We start from the raw sequence: 16,011 nt of genomic DNA, 5'->3' as shown, positions 1-16,011 counted from the left end.
TGGACCCAGAGAGCAGCACATCAGTCGATACTTTAACTGCTGCACTAAACCTTTAGTCCGGAGAGGTTAACGGCACAAACACGCTGCCAGATTCTCACACGCTGTTATCACTAATTCACATACATTACAATAAAAACACTGAAGAACACTAATATATTCAATACACAGTTTCTACCCTATTCTGTTGTTCAGAGCAGGGTTATTGTCAGTAAATAAAATGAAATAAATGTTAAATAAAATATATTAATAAATCTTTATTTTATTTAAAAATAAATAATTAAATGACTAAAACTGAAATAAATTAATAAAATCAAACAAACAATATAGACAAAAAAAACAAAACAACTGAATATGGTGCAATAAATATACTATGCACTTTTTTCCTCATAACATTATATTATTTTACATAACTATTGGTCAGTTAAGCATAATATAATGCAGTACTGTTTATAAAACAAAAATGATATAAGATCACTTAATATCTAATATTAAAGATATATTATTTTAAGATATGTATTTATATATTTTATAAATCAATATTAAACATTAAATATATGGGAATTATGTTATATATCCAACAGTTTCTGCCCTAATATGTTGTTCAGAGCGGGGTTATAATCAGTGTAAAAAAAATAGGATTTGAAATAAATATTATAGAAGTATATATACATATAAACTGAAACAAAAATGTGTAACAAAAAAATCAATAAATAAAAATTAAGAAAAAAGAAAGAAACGGTAACACTTTACAATAAGGTTCATTAGTTAAACATTAGTTAATGTATTAACTAACATGAACTAACCATGAACAATACATTTGTTACTGTATTTACTAATCTTCACTAACGTTAATTAATAAAAATACAGATGTTCATTGTTAGTTCATGTTAGCTCACAGTGCATTAACTAATGTTAACAAGATTTTAATAATGTATTAGTAAATGTTGAAATTAACATTAACGAAGATTAATAAACGCTGTATAAGTGCAGTTTATTATTAGTTAATGTTAACTAATAATATTGTAAATATTTTTGTAAAGTGTTACCAAAAAACACTACAAAATCACTAAAAGTAAAATGAAAACAGAAAATATAAAAATAAAACCTTATTCAAAATATGAATAAAATGTATATGACTGCAAGTAAAATGACAGCGGTGAACCAGGTGATGATGTCCTTCCCTCCAGCTGCTGTCTTTGCAGCTGTCACTCAAATCAGAGTGGCTCTGTGATTGGTGTGCTCTCTCTGCCCTGTCCCGCCCCCTGAGGGGCCAGAGAGCTGCTGTGTGACTGCGGGCGACTGACGGGATGACCTGGAACTAATGCACACACGCGCGTGTGTGTGTGTGTGTGTGAGTGTGTGTGTCAGTCCACGCTGAGATGAAGAGTGACTCTGTGTGTTCGCTGAGCACATGATGTTCAGCAGAAGCTCAGTTTTATTAGCAGTGATCTGTCAGTCAATATCCTGCCACTCTGAAATCTAACTGTGCCAGTTTGGCCATTAAACACTATTAGATATAATGTTCAGTATTATCTGTCAATACGAAACGCATATAGGTTAGCAATGAATACTTACTCTAGCAGTTCATAGTTGGATTTTTTATCCAGAGCGTTTCCTCTCATCTCTCTGTAGAATCTCCTGGAAAAGAGAAGAGCAGAAATCAGCACGAGCGTCTCACAGTCCTGCTGCTGAGAGTCTGACGGGACGATGAACGATGAACGGACCTGATCTCAAGACATCCCAGCTTCAGCGCGATCTCCTGATCCACCTGATCCGCAATCTCCAGCATGTAGTCATTCTTCACCTGCAAACAGACACATTCACAGATCTGAGCCGCTGTGGATAAGAAGTGACTGCTAAATAAATACATGTAAATGAAAAAAACGAATAATAAAAAAAAAGACTTATTTTCAATAAGCATTATGTATTTAAAAATAATATAGAAATAATATCATGCAAAATTCTATCTATAATTTAGAATTTTAATTTTGGGATAAAATGTATATATTATAAATTGTATATGTATAATAAGATATTAAGATTAAAAATAAGATGTATACTTTATATGAAATTATTAAATAATGAATATAAAATATTAAATTAAAATAATTTAACAAAATTACACGACCTTCATTTGTTGATTTGCATTAATAAATTTAATACATATACTATGTACTTTTAGCATAAAAAAATTAAGCTCAATAATGTTCGATATAATGTTTATGCGGCAAAGCCGGAATGAAAGAGCGCAAGTCATTTGAAGCGCGGCGCGAGCTGATGAGTCATAATAATTTTAGAAAACAATATATTAAAATATTATTTTATACTTTATATTAAGTTAAGTATTTAATATAAACATGAATAGATAAATATACAGCATACATTTTTTTTCTTCATAACATGATGCATAATAATGTAATAATGTTTATAATATCACTGAAAGATAAAGTTTTGTCTCTTTTATATTAAAATATTATTTTATTTTACATGATTAATTATTTAATAGAGGCACAAATAAATATACTATGTGCTTTTTCTCCGCAAGATTACATTTTTAACTATTGATTGGTTAAGCATAATATGACATATTAATATTTCTGTTATTAATGACAGCCATTGTAATGTGTGTGTGATGGATGATCTCACTGAGCGCTCGAGCTGTTTGCTGTTGTTTTGTAGAGTGACGCAGCAGCAGGTGTCCAGCAAACACAAACACTAAATCACTCATCAAAATAATACAACGGCCTTCCACTGTCCACATGATCAACGGCTGCAATAAACCTCATCCACGATTCTCCTGTCAGCGAGGACGCTTCTTCAGTCACAGCCAGAGGAAGAGACTCGCGCCACAAACCCGCTGACCTACTTCACACACACACACACACATATGCTGACATGCACACACACCACACACACACACTGGCGAGGGCACCTTCACTCACCTGCTGATAAAAATAGTTGAGAGTAGGTTTGTCTTCAGCAAACTGATTGAGGAAGCCCTTGGGCAGGTAACGGATCCTCAACTCATACCTGAGGACAAGAGAGAAAACACGCTAAATAAAAGAGTCATGACAGGAGAAATCACCATGTGCCTAAACATCACACACACACACACACACACCTGTGCTGATAACAGAGTCAAGCTCATGATGAAACCTCATCTTTCTCCACCAAATCAATAGAAAAAATAAGGAACTACACTGCGCTAAAAGAAAATTAAGCTCTGTTTTAGGACCACTAAGATTTTTTGCATTCTGTTAACGACAATTGAGCACATTTTCAATGAATAGAATAGAATAGAATAGAATAGAATAGAATAGAACGTAACAGAATGGTGGCTGTTTTATATTACTGCAGCTTTGGTAAAAATAACAATAGCAGTATAACAAAAAGCATAAAAATAACAACAGCACTTTATTTTATCTATCTATTTCATTATTTTTTAAATATTTTATTATGTTTTACCACCTTATTTTTATACTTTTTTATTGTATTTTTTTACTATAATTTTATTTCTTGCTTGTTAATTTGATTTGAACTATTGCTATGTTTTAAAAAGTACTCAAATATGCTTTACAAGAGAAAAAAGTAAAAAAAGCACCCTATTTTTTTTTTTATTTGCTTTATTTGTATTGCATGCAGCAAACACATTAGCAATTCAGTTATCGTCATGCTTATGAAGGATGACAAAAACTGAGGGAGAAAAAGAAAGAAAACTAGAAAATGTGGAACATTAAACATTAAAAAAAGAGAGAGGTGTGTGTGTGTGTGTGTGTGCATGTGTGTGACATGATATACACATGATCCCTACATAACCGAAACACTCCAAACAATCAATACTAGAGTCATTCTGATTCCAAACACACAGCTAATCATCACTGCTGCAGAATGAAACACTCCATCACGAGGACACTCATAAATCACTGTCAGGTCAGTATGATTGTTCTTTCCAGCGTGTGCTCTGATCTTTTTCACAGTCTGTAACAGTACAGCTTCTTCATTTGAAGGGTCTCCTGCTGAAACTCCAGAGGAAATGATCCTTCAGTGCTTTTCCTGACTTCCTGGACCTCACTCAGGAAATGATCAAATCTCAGTTCCTGAGCAGTGAAGAGAGCAGGAGCTCAAGCACAGCTCACACACTTCTAAAAGCAGCTCTGCTGGGAAAAGAGCTTTCTCTGCTGTTAAACTGTCAAATCATTCTTTACTCTCAAGCTCATAAAATTAAAACTGATCTAAAAACAGACGTAGACTGAAAGCAGAATCAAATTAGCCAAGATATCTAACAAATAAACCATTAAGGTTGGGAAACTATTCTACACTGCAAAAAACATTTCTTTCTGGCCAAAATATATGTAGAATATATGCTAAATACATGTTGTAAAGAGTACAACATATACAGTACAAAATATTTTTCAAATTCTGAATATATTTAGTTTAAACATTAAAATGCCAAATTTTATTTTAAAAATACATTTCCAATATTATAATACATTTTGGGTTATTGTAAAATGCATTTTTAAAAGATATGTTGGACAATATGAATATATTTTAATCAAGTCAAATGTATTTGTATAGTGCTTTTCACAATACACAATCTTAACAGAAAATCAAACTGTGTATATAAACTAAATAAATTTACTTAAAAAATATATAAACACCTATTAAAAGGATTATACATACATTCTAATAGTATTTTAATAATAAATGTTTATATATATATATAACGTTAAATCTACGTTTCTTTTGTTGTGTGAAGAGTGGAAGCTGAAGGACATGGAAGCGCCATGAAGGCGTCACTTGCATTTTTTTCTTGATAGTGGAAACAACTTAAAATATGCCGTAATTTTTGTAGTACATAATTCGGAACTGTAAAGGGTCTACTTTTATTTGTGTGCATTCACAATATCAACAAAACGTTGTGCTTTTATAAAATAAATAGGAAAACAGATGAGCTTGCCGTCTCGTCTTGAATAGGAACGCTTCACAATGATGAACCGAAACTCAACGAATTGAGTCACAAATATGATAAATATATCTATAGAAAGCTTTAAATTACTACTTTAAAACGAAAGAATTCAAATCGAAAACAAAAACTCTTTCATTATGTAATCCGTAAAGATGCATTTTTCTCTAACGGCAAGTCCAACGAGGAGATAGCGAGTCATTTTTCATCACCGTCTAAAATACAAAAATAAGGAAAACCCTACAACAGGCCCGATTATATTTTTTCAGATTTTTATGTTGCTCTGCTCTGAATTCCTTAAAATTTAAAGGATTTTCTGCAACACAATTTTGTCTGATATGTGAATTATTTATTAGCCTATTTTTTAATCCATGCAGCAAATTAAAACAAAAACCTTTAAAAATTACTTTATCGCATTCCAGATGATTTTAAAGAACTTTTCACTATAAATGTTATGGGTAGCTTGAATGTAAAACATTGTCATGAAAAATTTGTAAAATAGGCTACAAATTAATTGTTGTAGTCTAACCTGATCTCATGAAAGCGCATGCAGCATGATTTTCTCTTTCTATTTGACGTAATGTTTATAAGCAGAAATTGACTTTGGCATGCAAAAAACTGATACATTCATTATTAATGGCACGGCTGGTTCAGTCGACAGAAATATGGGACACACGGGCCTATAATTTACTGCTGAAATGTTTGTGGGGCTCATGGTATGCACAGTGCGTACAGCCGTACACCTGCAGGCACCAATGTATATATATATATATATATATATATATATATATATATATTAGGGGTGTCCCCGACTAAGGATAGTCGACTGATAGTCGAATCATATATTTGGGGGCGGAGCAAAATACATTACCAAGAGTCAAGTCAGACGTTCGACAGTCATAAATACTGACATTAACACACAGGGAAAATGTGTAACAGACGCCTCGCAGATACAAACGGGGTGAATAATGTTTAATGTTTTGATTAAAAGATAGTTAACATTAAACGTCAGCGAAACCCTTAAGAATTCACTTTTTTTTTTTTTACAATAGTGCTCTCATTATAATGTTATGTATATGAGTCATAACGTTCTGCATTTCTGTTTTGAGCTGCGCGCGCAGAAGATGAATGAAGCATATGATAGCCGGTTTTTAATCAATGGGATTTAACTCATTTATCTCACATAGAATACGCTTCGTTATTTATATAACATAACGTTAATATTACGATTTATAGGCTATCTGCACAAAATGACCCGAATGCACATGAACGCGTCTGCGCGGCTCTGAATGAACTCCTTTTGTGGACGCGTTCTTCACGCAATAACATGCAACTCAACTAAACACTATAAAACCACAGCGTTTTATTATAATAGAGTTCTCATTATAATGCTATGTATATGACAGTGCCAGTCATAGTTATTAATATTCTGCATTGTTGTTCTGCTCGCACCGCGCGCTGAAGAGATAATCACCGTATCGTACTACAATGAAGCGTTTTACTGTAGCGTAACAACCAAATGCATCTTATACGAGATAAATATAAAATATAAATAAACAGACTGAACCGTTTTGAAATCACTTGTTGTACCCTACCTGGTAGAAAAAAAAAAGAAGAAGTCTTCCACTCAGCCTGTGTCAATTTGAGTCTTGTTAAAGATTTAAATCCCTGCCACCAAGATGCTCCTCTGTTGGTGACGGATTAGAAAGCGAAACTTATCTATAGGGGAAGTTGGATTTATTCATGCAGTTAATATTTAATTAAAGCTTCTTTCTTTTAAGATTCTTATCATAATAGGCTGTATATTAACCTATTGGGAGAAAACCGGTAGTTCAATGTGAAATCAGACACTGAGCACCCCTGTATAGCCAAAATGGCATGATCATAACACCCCGCGAATATTCGACTGTGAGATTGGGAGTCGAATCAGGCTCCTCGAATCGAAGCATCGAATCGTCGACTATTCGGGACACCTAATATATATATATATATATATATATATATATATATATATATATATATATATATATATATATATATATATATATTAGTGCTGTAAAATGATTAATCTCATCCAAAATAAAAGTTTTTGTTTGCATAATATATGTGTGTGTACTGTGTATATTTATTATGTATATATAAATACAAACAAACACATACAGTATATATTTAAAAAAAAATTATGTTTATATATTAAATATATTTATTTATAATATAATATAAATTATATGAATATAAATACAGACATGTAAATACATCTAAATATTTTCAAAATATATACTGTATGTATGTGTATTTATTTATACATAATAAATATACTCAGGACACACACATATATTATGCAAACATTTGACAGCACTAATATATATATATATATATATATATATATATATATATATATATATACACACACACACTCTCTGTATGTGACATGTGTAGCACTTTGGGAATTAAGGGTATTCCAATCGTGTGAGGCTTTCTGCCGGCCTAATAATGAGGTCATTTTGTGAGCAGATGATTGGTTGTAGCTGGGACATGATCACTCATGTGTCTCTCTAGAGGAAATCAAAGCAGCGAGAGTCGTCTGCCTGCAGCGAAAGAACTAGATCCTCTTCCAGCTCCATCTGAACATGAGCTCATCTGCCTTCCAGCACAAACGCTGAGCGAGAGATCCATCAACACCTCCGCTAAGCCACAACAACAGCGACAGCCATGTAGGAGCGTTATTAGAGCTCCTAAAGAGACATACAACATCAGCGCTGAGAGCGGGACGCTTCATCCGCAGACAAACGAAACAAATAGCCTTATCTGATCACAGCCTCCGAGAGTCACAAAAACAGTGACATACGAGGATCACACTCACAGCAGAGCACCAAGAGCACACATTATTCTCTGTACACTGTCAGAATGGCAGTAATTAGATTGTTGGGAAGGAATCTGGCTGGGCTTTCCCACCGATTCACATGAGCTCTGAAGAAATTAGTGTAAGGAGAAAATCTGATTATTCAGGAATGAAGACTTTTAATGTTCTTGAAGGAAGTCTCTTCTGCTCACCAAGGCTGCATTTATTTGATCAAAAATACAGTAAAATAGTGAAATATTATTACAATTTCAAATAACTGTTTTCTATGTGAATATGTGTTAAAATGTAATTTATTTCTGTGACGCAGCTGAATTTTCAGCATCATTACTCCAGTCTTCAGTGTCACATGATCCTTCAGAAATCATTCTAATATGCTGATTTGCTGCTCAAGAAATATTTATGATTATTATCAATGTTTAAAACAGTTGTGCTGCCCAATATTTTGGTGGAAACTGTGATACATTTTATTTTTCAGGATTCTTTGATGAACAGAAAATTCAAAAGAACAGCATTTATTTGAAATTGAAATATTTTGTAAGATTATAAATGTCTTTATAGTCATTTTAATGCATCCTTGCTGAATAAAAGTATTAATTTCTTTAAAAAAAACAGAATAAATCTTACTGACACAAACTTTTGAATGGTAGTGTGCATTAAAAGTGTAAATCTATCAGGAAAAAGCCATGTTTACAAGTTCCCATGCTGCTAAAATGACTGGATCTGAAATGGTTTTTGACGTTTATGACATCAACTTTTATAAACAGGTAAAGAGTTTTATTTGAGGCACTTGGTAGCAAATGGAAGAGTTACGTTCAATGCTTCTGAATAAACAGAAAGCTCAGAAAGTTACACACATTGTACATAACTTTCTCAGTTTTTGTAAAAAACATTTGCAGAAACTATGCAATGACGTATCATGGGTTTCAGATGAATCCAGCCCTAAAAAAAAAAGTAACTTTTCATATCTGTCAGATGATTTTTCCTGTCTAAACAGGCCATTCTTGACCAGAACAAGCTTATTCTGGCTGTATCTGTCAAGAGCCGGACTGAAGGTTTTATGCTGGTCTGGGCCTCAGGATGCAGAAAACCACCAAAAGCACAAACAATCAGATCAGATCCCTCAAAACCTACAAGAGTTTGAGATTATCAAGCGTTTCTGACATAAAACGGTCTCCTCAAACAGCAGCTTGTGTACGGGGCAGTTAAAAGGCGGGATTTTAAATCACCGCCGCTCTTTTCTCTGCGTCTCTGTGCCGTGAGTGACAGGACAAAAGCTGCTGCGAGTGAATTAGTGGCAGTGAATGGACGCGCAGCTGCTTCACGGGGCACACGGGCCTGACGGCTCCCCTGCTGCATTGTGGGTAGCGACGAGGTGACATAAAAATACCATCTGTGAGGAAATAACTCACAGACTCTGATAAAATAAAACACACACACGGACAAAGACAAGGCCAGCAGCAGGCACTAATTTAGAGGACGATGAATTGAAACACTCCTCCTGCCGCAATCACACAATCAGAGGAGCCCTCCTGTCCTCTACAGATACACGTGACGTTTGTCGTTCAGACAATGCCCTTTCAATCATAAAAACACCCTTAAATAACAAGATGCATTTCAACAATCACATGCTGGTTTGAGCCGGGCCAACCCGACCAGCTGAGAAGTGCACAAAACCCCTTTAAAACCAGCCAACAGGACAACCTGACCGGCAAACCAGCATGGATCAACAATCAAAACCTGTGATGCAAAGAAATATCACAAACTTGAATTCCATTTTACCACATGTATAGAAAATTGAGATGTAAAAACATAATAAACAAAACTGACGATCATAATAATGCAGGGCCAAACTATGTTGCTAGAACTCCGATTAAGAGGTAATTCTTCGTCACAATGTTGTTATTGTTAACTAAAACTAATACTACAACTATTAAAACTGTTCTGAAAAGCATATTAAAATGAAGCTAAAATAAGCTGGTTAAGCATATTATTTCAGCACATTAAGTAAAATAAAATAAATATTAGATCAAATAATAAATAAATAACTTCTAATAAATAAACAAGTTAAATAGATAAGCTAAGTACTAACATTATTAATTAAAATAAATGAAAGCTAAAAATACATAAAATATACATAAAATATACATAAATGCTATAACAAATGTATTGCTCATTGTTAATTAGTCATTTAATGAATAACGAATATTAATTAACGATACCTTACGGTAAATGTTTAGTATACTTAAAATGTTAAAATGTCAAACTTAAATGTTGAAAAAACTAAATGAAAATGAGAAATATATAAGTACTAAAATGACTACTCTAAAAGTAAAATAAATTCTAAAAAGCTAAATACAACAAAAACTAATACAAATTACAGCGCCACATAGCAAAATTACTAATTATAAATATACTGAAAATATAAAAAATTAAACATAATTCAAAATATTATAATTGTACAAAAAAAATAAATAATAAAAAATACTAAAAATAAAAAAAATTTCAAGTGAAAAAAATTCACGGTTAAGTGATATTTTAGACAAAGATGGACCAGAGCCCATTTGCCATCAAAGTTGGGTTTATTAGACGCTGTATTATATCTCCTCTTGTGTGTGAATGTTGATTGCGCGTGAAACGTGTGTGAATGATTTACCTCCATTCGTCCTGTGGGCGGTTCTGCTCGTATCTCTCCCTAACGTGGGACACGCCCATATCCGGGTGGAGCCAGTGGACGTCACCCGACGGTACGTGAGTGAGACGCAGCCCGAAACAAGCCACGTGTTTGACCTTATGAATGTCCACGATCTTCTGAATGATTCCCTGCAGACACAAAACACAAAGTTCACACTCATAAAAATCCCATAATGCACGGCATACTGTGATATATAAACTGATTTATAGAAGCATAAAAATCCTGTGGCTGTTATTTGATGATTAGAGAGCGTAATGGAGCCGACCTGTATCCTGCTGTATAAATCCAGCTCAACCTTCACAAGACTAAATATTCCCGTCACACACTAGACCTGCAGTGCAGTGCTGCATTTACTGCATACACTGCGCTACACACACACACACACACACACACTACTTACTGCTCAAGAGTTTGGGGTCAGTAAGATTTCTCTTCAAAGAAATTATTACTTTTATTCAGCAAGGATGCATGGAATTGATCAAAAGTGACAGTAAAGACATTTATAATGTTACAATAGATTTCTATTTCAAATAAATGCTGTTCTTTTGAACTTTCTGTTCATCAAAGAATCCTGAAAAATTTAATTTCTAACAAAAATATGAAGCAGCACAACTGTTTTCAGCATTGATAATAATCATAAATGTTTCCTGAGCAGCAATTCAGCATATCAGAATGATTTCTGAAGGATCATGTGACTCTGAAGACTGGAGTAATAATGCTGAAAATACAGCTTTGATCACAGCAATCAATTATATTTGAACATACATTTACATTAAAAAACATAATTTGAATGAATGAATGAACGAACGAACGAACGAATGAACGAATAACATCTTACAAACCCCAAACTTTTGAACAGGAGTGTATTTCTGAATAATGAATAACTTTTAATAAGTTTTCTTGGTGTTTCTCAATCTGAACTAATCTTGTCATGTCATAAAAAAAGTTAAATAAATTATATTGTAAGAGTTCTCTGTGATGTAACTTCCTGTTTTATTCCTGTCACATGACTAAAAATTATTACACATATTAATAATATTTAAAAACAAAAATGTATTTTTTACTTTACATCCCACAAAAGCATCAGAAGAAAACCAAAGACATGTTCAGTTTTCATCACAGAGGAATTGCATATTTAACATATTCATAACAAAAATTGCACCATGTTACTGTCCCAGACATGACACAGGCCCAGATGACATCACTGATGCTGCGGGGACGCTCTCATGGTCTAATAAACAGGATGTGAAAGTGAAGCGGTCGTCACGGAAGCTGGGTGGTTACCATGGCACCGCCGTGGCCCTCACTGATTGGATTACGGGCCTGGGCAGAGCTGCCAAGGGCTCTGAGGACGCGCATACGCACACACCCACACACACACACACTCACGGCAATGTGTCTGAATGTCATTCTGGTTACACACTAAATGGATTACATAATCACATAAGAGCCAAAATATATACTGATTCTGTGAGGTGTACTACTGCCATTGCTAAATTAATGATATAATCAGCTGCAATGTAGTTATTAGATAAATACGATCTAATAGCAACATAATATTTTTTAGATCACAAAATTTAACCGAAAATAGATATAGAAATACAATACATAAAATATAAATAAATGTAACTGAAAATTAAAATGGAACATTTATTCCAATTAAATCAATAGTATTTATTTCATTAAATTTTACTGTAAATGTCATGACTGCTGTTGTTAACTGAAACATTTCCAGCAATTCAAGATAAAGCTGAAGTAAAATAAAATACAAATCTTACATGAAAATCAAATAAAAATGATTCGTTGGCAACTAACTGAAAAAAAAAAAAACTTAAATAAAAATAAATTAAAGCTATATAAAAAATATAGCTTATAAAACTATATAAAACATAAATATATACAAAAAAAAAAACTAACCAACAAAAGATACACAACAAAACATAACAAAATTGTTAAAAGTTAAACTAAAATTAAAACAAAACTGAAAATATAAACAATAAAAGTTATGCTATACTAGTATATAAATAATACCAAAATAACACTAACTTTACAAATGAGAGGTACTTCATCTCATTTATTTATTATTACTATTATTTTTATCATTTTGAACCTGGAAGGATAACAAATGAAATGTTGGATCAGTGTGAAAACAACCTCACAATGTATTACACCAGCATTAAAAACAAAAGTAAAATAAAACTAAAATTATAAAATGGATATTTTTGACCAATATACACTGACTTTTAAATTTACCTTTAACTTCTGGTGCCTTTGTGCATGCAGTCTTAACAAACGTTAACAAACGTTCATAAAAAAAGAGAGAGAGACAGACAAAACACTAACACACCCAGACAGCGTATCACATCTCTCTCAGCATCAGACGGTGGTCTGGCACCCACGACAGTAAAGACACTACAGTGCTCTCCACAGACTAGATCACACATTTCATCAGGTCTAAAAACTCTGACACTCCAGCCAAAACACTGCATATTTATGATGGCATGTTCACGCGGGGGTCCCCCAGGGCTCCGTCTGTGGCCCATTTTCAGGCTAAAAGGACCGTCAGGGCAGTTCAGCATTGGGCTTTACCAGCAGGACACGACATATAAACAGAGCACAGGCCAGCTGGAACCGCCGTCTACACGTGGCCTTCAGATTACCACTGTCGGTTTGGCAAACCCGTGGTGTGCGGGAATAACAGAGCTGGATTCCCCGCTAGCACTGGGAGCGCTTTTCCGGCACTTACGTGTGCTTTCTGTAAGATCTGGGCCTTTAAAATAAATCATGTACCAGTAAAAGAGACTCATGAGCCGTAAACATCAACCGAACTACAGTACTTCAGATCTAATTGGCATGTGTAAACAAAAAATAATAATACAAAATGAAAATGTAGCACCAAACTAATCATTTTTAAGTGTAAATAAAGATTATTGGAGCATGTTTTACATGAAAATACTATTTTTAAAAGATCATGTTTCATTCACTGTTACTTGCTATTCCTTTGTAAATAATTATTAAATTTACTTGCAGTTTCTGAGGGAAAATTGTTTCTATACCCTTTTTTTTTTAGTGCATGAAATTGAAATGAACATGCATTTTGTAATTGACTATTAAAGCCTTCAAATATCCAGAGGATGTGAGCAAAGACGAGTTCAAATGTATGACAAGCCGTTTGCTATCGGCTGGTTAATCTGAGACTGAAACAACAGCAAATCCCCCATTAGAATAATTAAAGCCCTTCGTTTGGCAGAGTTTAATGAGATAATCACGACGGTGTAGATCTGCATCTCAAATTAACTTAACTATATGATACGTTCACATGCTTTACAGCTAAAAACTGTAATTTAAACCTGAATTACGAAACATAGATGTGCTTGAATTTAAGAGACTGGATGCAAAAGCACTGCACTGTATTTCTTAGCATGATAAAAGCATATATTTTTAAATCAGAAACATCGCGACTACATGCATGATGCAAATTAAAAAAAAAAAAAAAAGATATACGTTAACAACCTTCACTGTCTTTTCTCTGACATGACTTTCTACTCATTTATAAAAACAAAAGCATGCATTTCATTTCTGAGCAATCAGCAATTTCTGAGAAGGCTCAGCATCATTAACATCACAAATCATTTGCATGCAAATTGTCAATTAGAAGTTGCCATTCCTGCCTTGTTATTTTATATGTAGGTCTGAATGCTAATGTATTTGGTTTATATTAACATATTCATTTATTCATTAAGCAGATGCCCTTATCCAAAGTGGCTAACAAATGACGACAGCTAATACAAAATATAAAAAAAGTGTCATGATGCAGTTAAAGTTTTATTACACTTTAAATCAAAACCGTTGGTTTCTCCATTCGTTCTTCCACTGTCATATGAATGGACCGCTTTCCTCATGCCACTAAAGATTCCTCATTTTAATCTGTGCCTGTCAGTACGAAGCTCAAGAGGAATAAAATCCCTGCTGCTGGAAATCTGAACATCCGCGGTGAAGCTTAAATAGATAAGAGACACGACTGACCCTGAGCCTGCATTAGAAAAACCCACTTCTGCTGCCATTAAAGCAGCCCAACAGAGTTTCTGAGCTTCAGGCGTGTTTGATTTGGACCTCAACCAGACCTCCACATGCTCTCACAGATCAGAAGACAACACACCACAGATGAATATGGTAAAACAAAAAATATACAGTAACATCACCAATCTCTCCCAGCTGATTCATCACAATACATTAAGACAAGTATTCCGAAATTTGATGCCTAAATATGCAAATTAGGTATTGTCTAGTTAAATATGAACTCATTTGCATACATTTGGCCAGAGCCAGATTCAAAATTCTAGTTTTACGTTGTTGACATATTAAATATGACATATGAACAAACCTTGAGAATATAGATATGAATAAAACTCTAAATGTTGGTGTTTGTAAGTGCTACTTAAATGGATTTAAACATTAAAGATATGCATAGTTATTAAAATCTACAGATACAAATAGATACAGTGCAATAAAATAAACACAGTGTATTTTTTTTACTAGTCTGAAATGAGACGTTATAGAAGCAAAATCAGCCAACATCCCAAAACTGACCATTTTTTAAAACAATTTTTTAAGATGCAAATCATGCATTATCTAATTAAATATGCACTCATTTGCATGCATTTCCAGAACAGGAATCTAAACATTGGACAAAGTCTGTTTTAAAAGTGCTTGTTTGATTTTGTCGACATATTAGAGATTATGGATATTTCTTCTTATCATGCCATAAATCAGAAAATACTGTCAACAGACAGAAAAATAAAATTTTCACCATGTTTTTAAGAATAAAATGTTGTAAAATCTGGTGAATGGTATATGAAGCTTTAAAGGTAAATCCTTCAGAATATAGATATGAATAAAACAGCATAGTTTTATAATACTGTTTCATTATATATTTATTTATTTCAATAATACTGTGATTTCTTTATTTATTTCATACTTTTTCTATCATTTATTGTTATATATTGTATAAGTTTGGTCTATGTAAGTGCCACTGAAGTGGAGATTTAAACATTAAAGATATGTACTGTATAGAGATTAAAATCTACAGATGCAAATAGATAAAGCGCAATAAAATAAACACGGTGTATTTGGATGTTTTCTGTCCACAAGTCTGAAATACGATGTATTATGGAAGCAAAATAGCCTAAGATCTCAAAACTGCCCAGTGCTTTTGCCTGTAGTGTACTACCTTAAAATGCACTGAATTATCATGCAGAAAAAGCCCAAAACATGCTCTTGTTGAGTCGAAATGATCATGCATGAAGACAGTTTGTGTCCAGACAGAGCGGGTCAGTTATAAAGGCCCCAGAGGTCAGAGTGAAATGTGAGAAACCACCAGAGAGCATCCGATCAAGAGGAACAGCATGTTTATCCTTCCTTTGAAACAATCCACTTAACATAGACGCTGATCAATACAGCTGCAGCGTCTCTAACAGAGCCGTCCATCTCGAC

General features: G+C 33.5%; 1 protein-coding gene across 11 annotated transcripts in view; it reads right to left on the bottom strand.

The window, feature by feature from the left end:
- ptk2aa (protein tyrosine kinase 2aa) overlaps window positions 1-16,011 on the bottom strand; it is a 95,050-nt gene that overhangs the window by 34,310 nt on the left and 44,729 nt on the right. For 10 of the 11 annotated variants that reach the window (XM_058752779.1, XM_058752781.1, XM_058752773.1 and 7 more), the window contains 4 exons: window positions 10,480-10,646; window positions 2,943-3,030; window positions 1,725-1,804; window positions 1,576-1,638 (listed from right to left, as the gene is read on the bottom strand). In XM_058752779.1, the coding sequence (XP_058608762.1) occupies window positions 1,576-1,638; window positions 1,725-1,804; window positions 2,943-3,030; window positions 10,480-10,646 (398 nt within the window). Of the gene's footprint in view, window positions 1-1,575; window positions 1,639-1,724; window positions 1,805-2,942; window positions 3,031-10,475; window positions 10,647-16,011 lie in introns of those variants that run through there. The other variant, XM_058752782.1, reaches the window with a different exon arrangement.

The sequence above is a fragment of the Onychostoma macrolepis genome, chromosome 19, assembly GCF_012432095.1.
Source record: "Onychostoma macrolepis isolate SWU-2019 chromosome 19, ASM1243209v1, whole genome shotgun sequence".
In the NCBI taxonomy this organism is placed as follows: domain Eukaryota; kingdom Metazoa; phylum Chordata; class Actinopteri; order Cypriniformes; family Cyprinidae; genus Onychostoma; species Onychostoma macrolepis.
The sequence above is the reverse complement of the archived record's forward strand: the minus strand, read 5'-3'. Positions and strand labels throughout refer to the sequence as shown.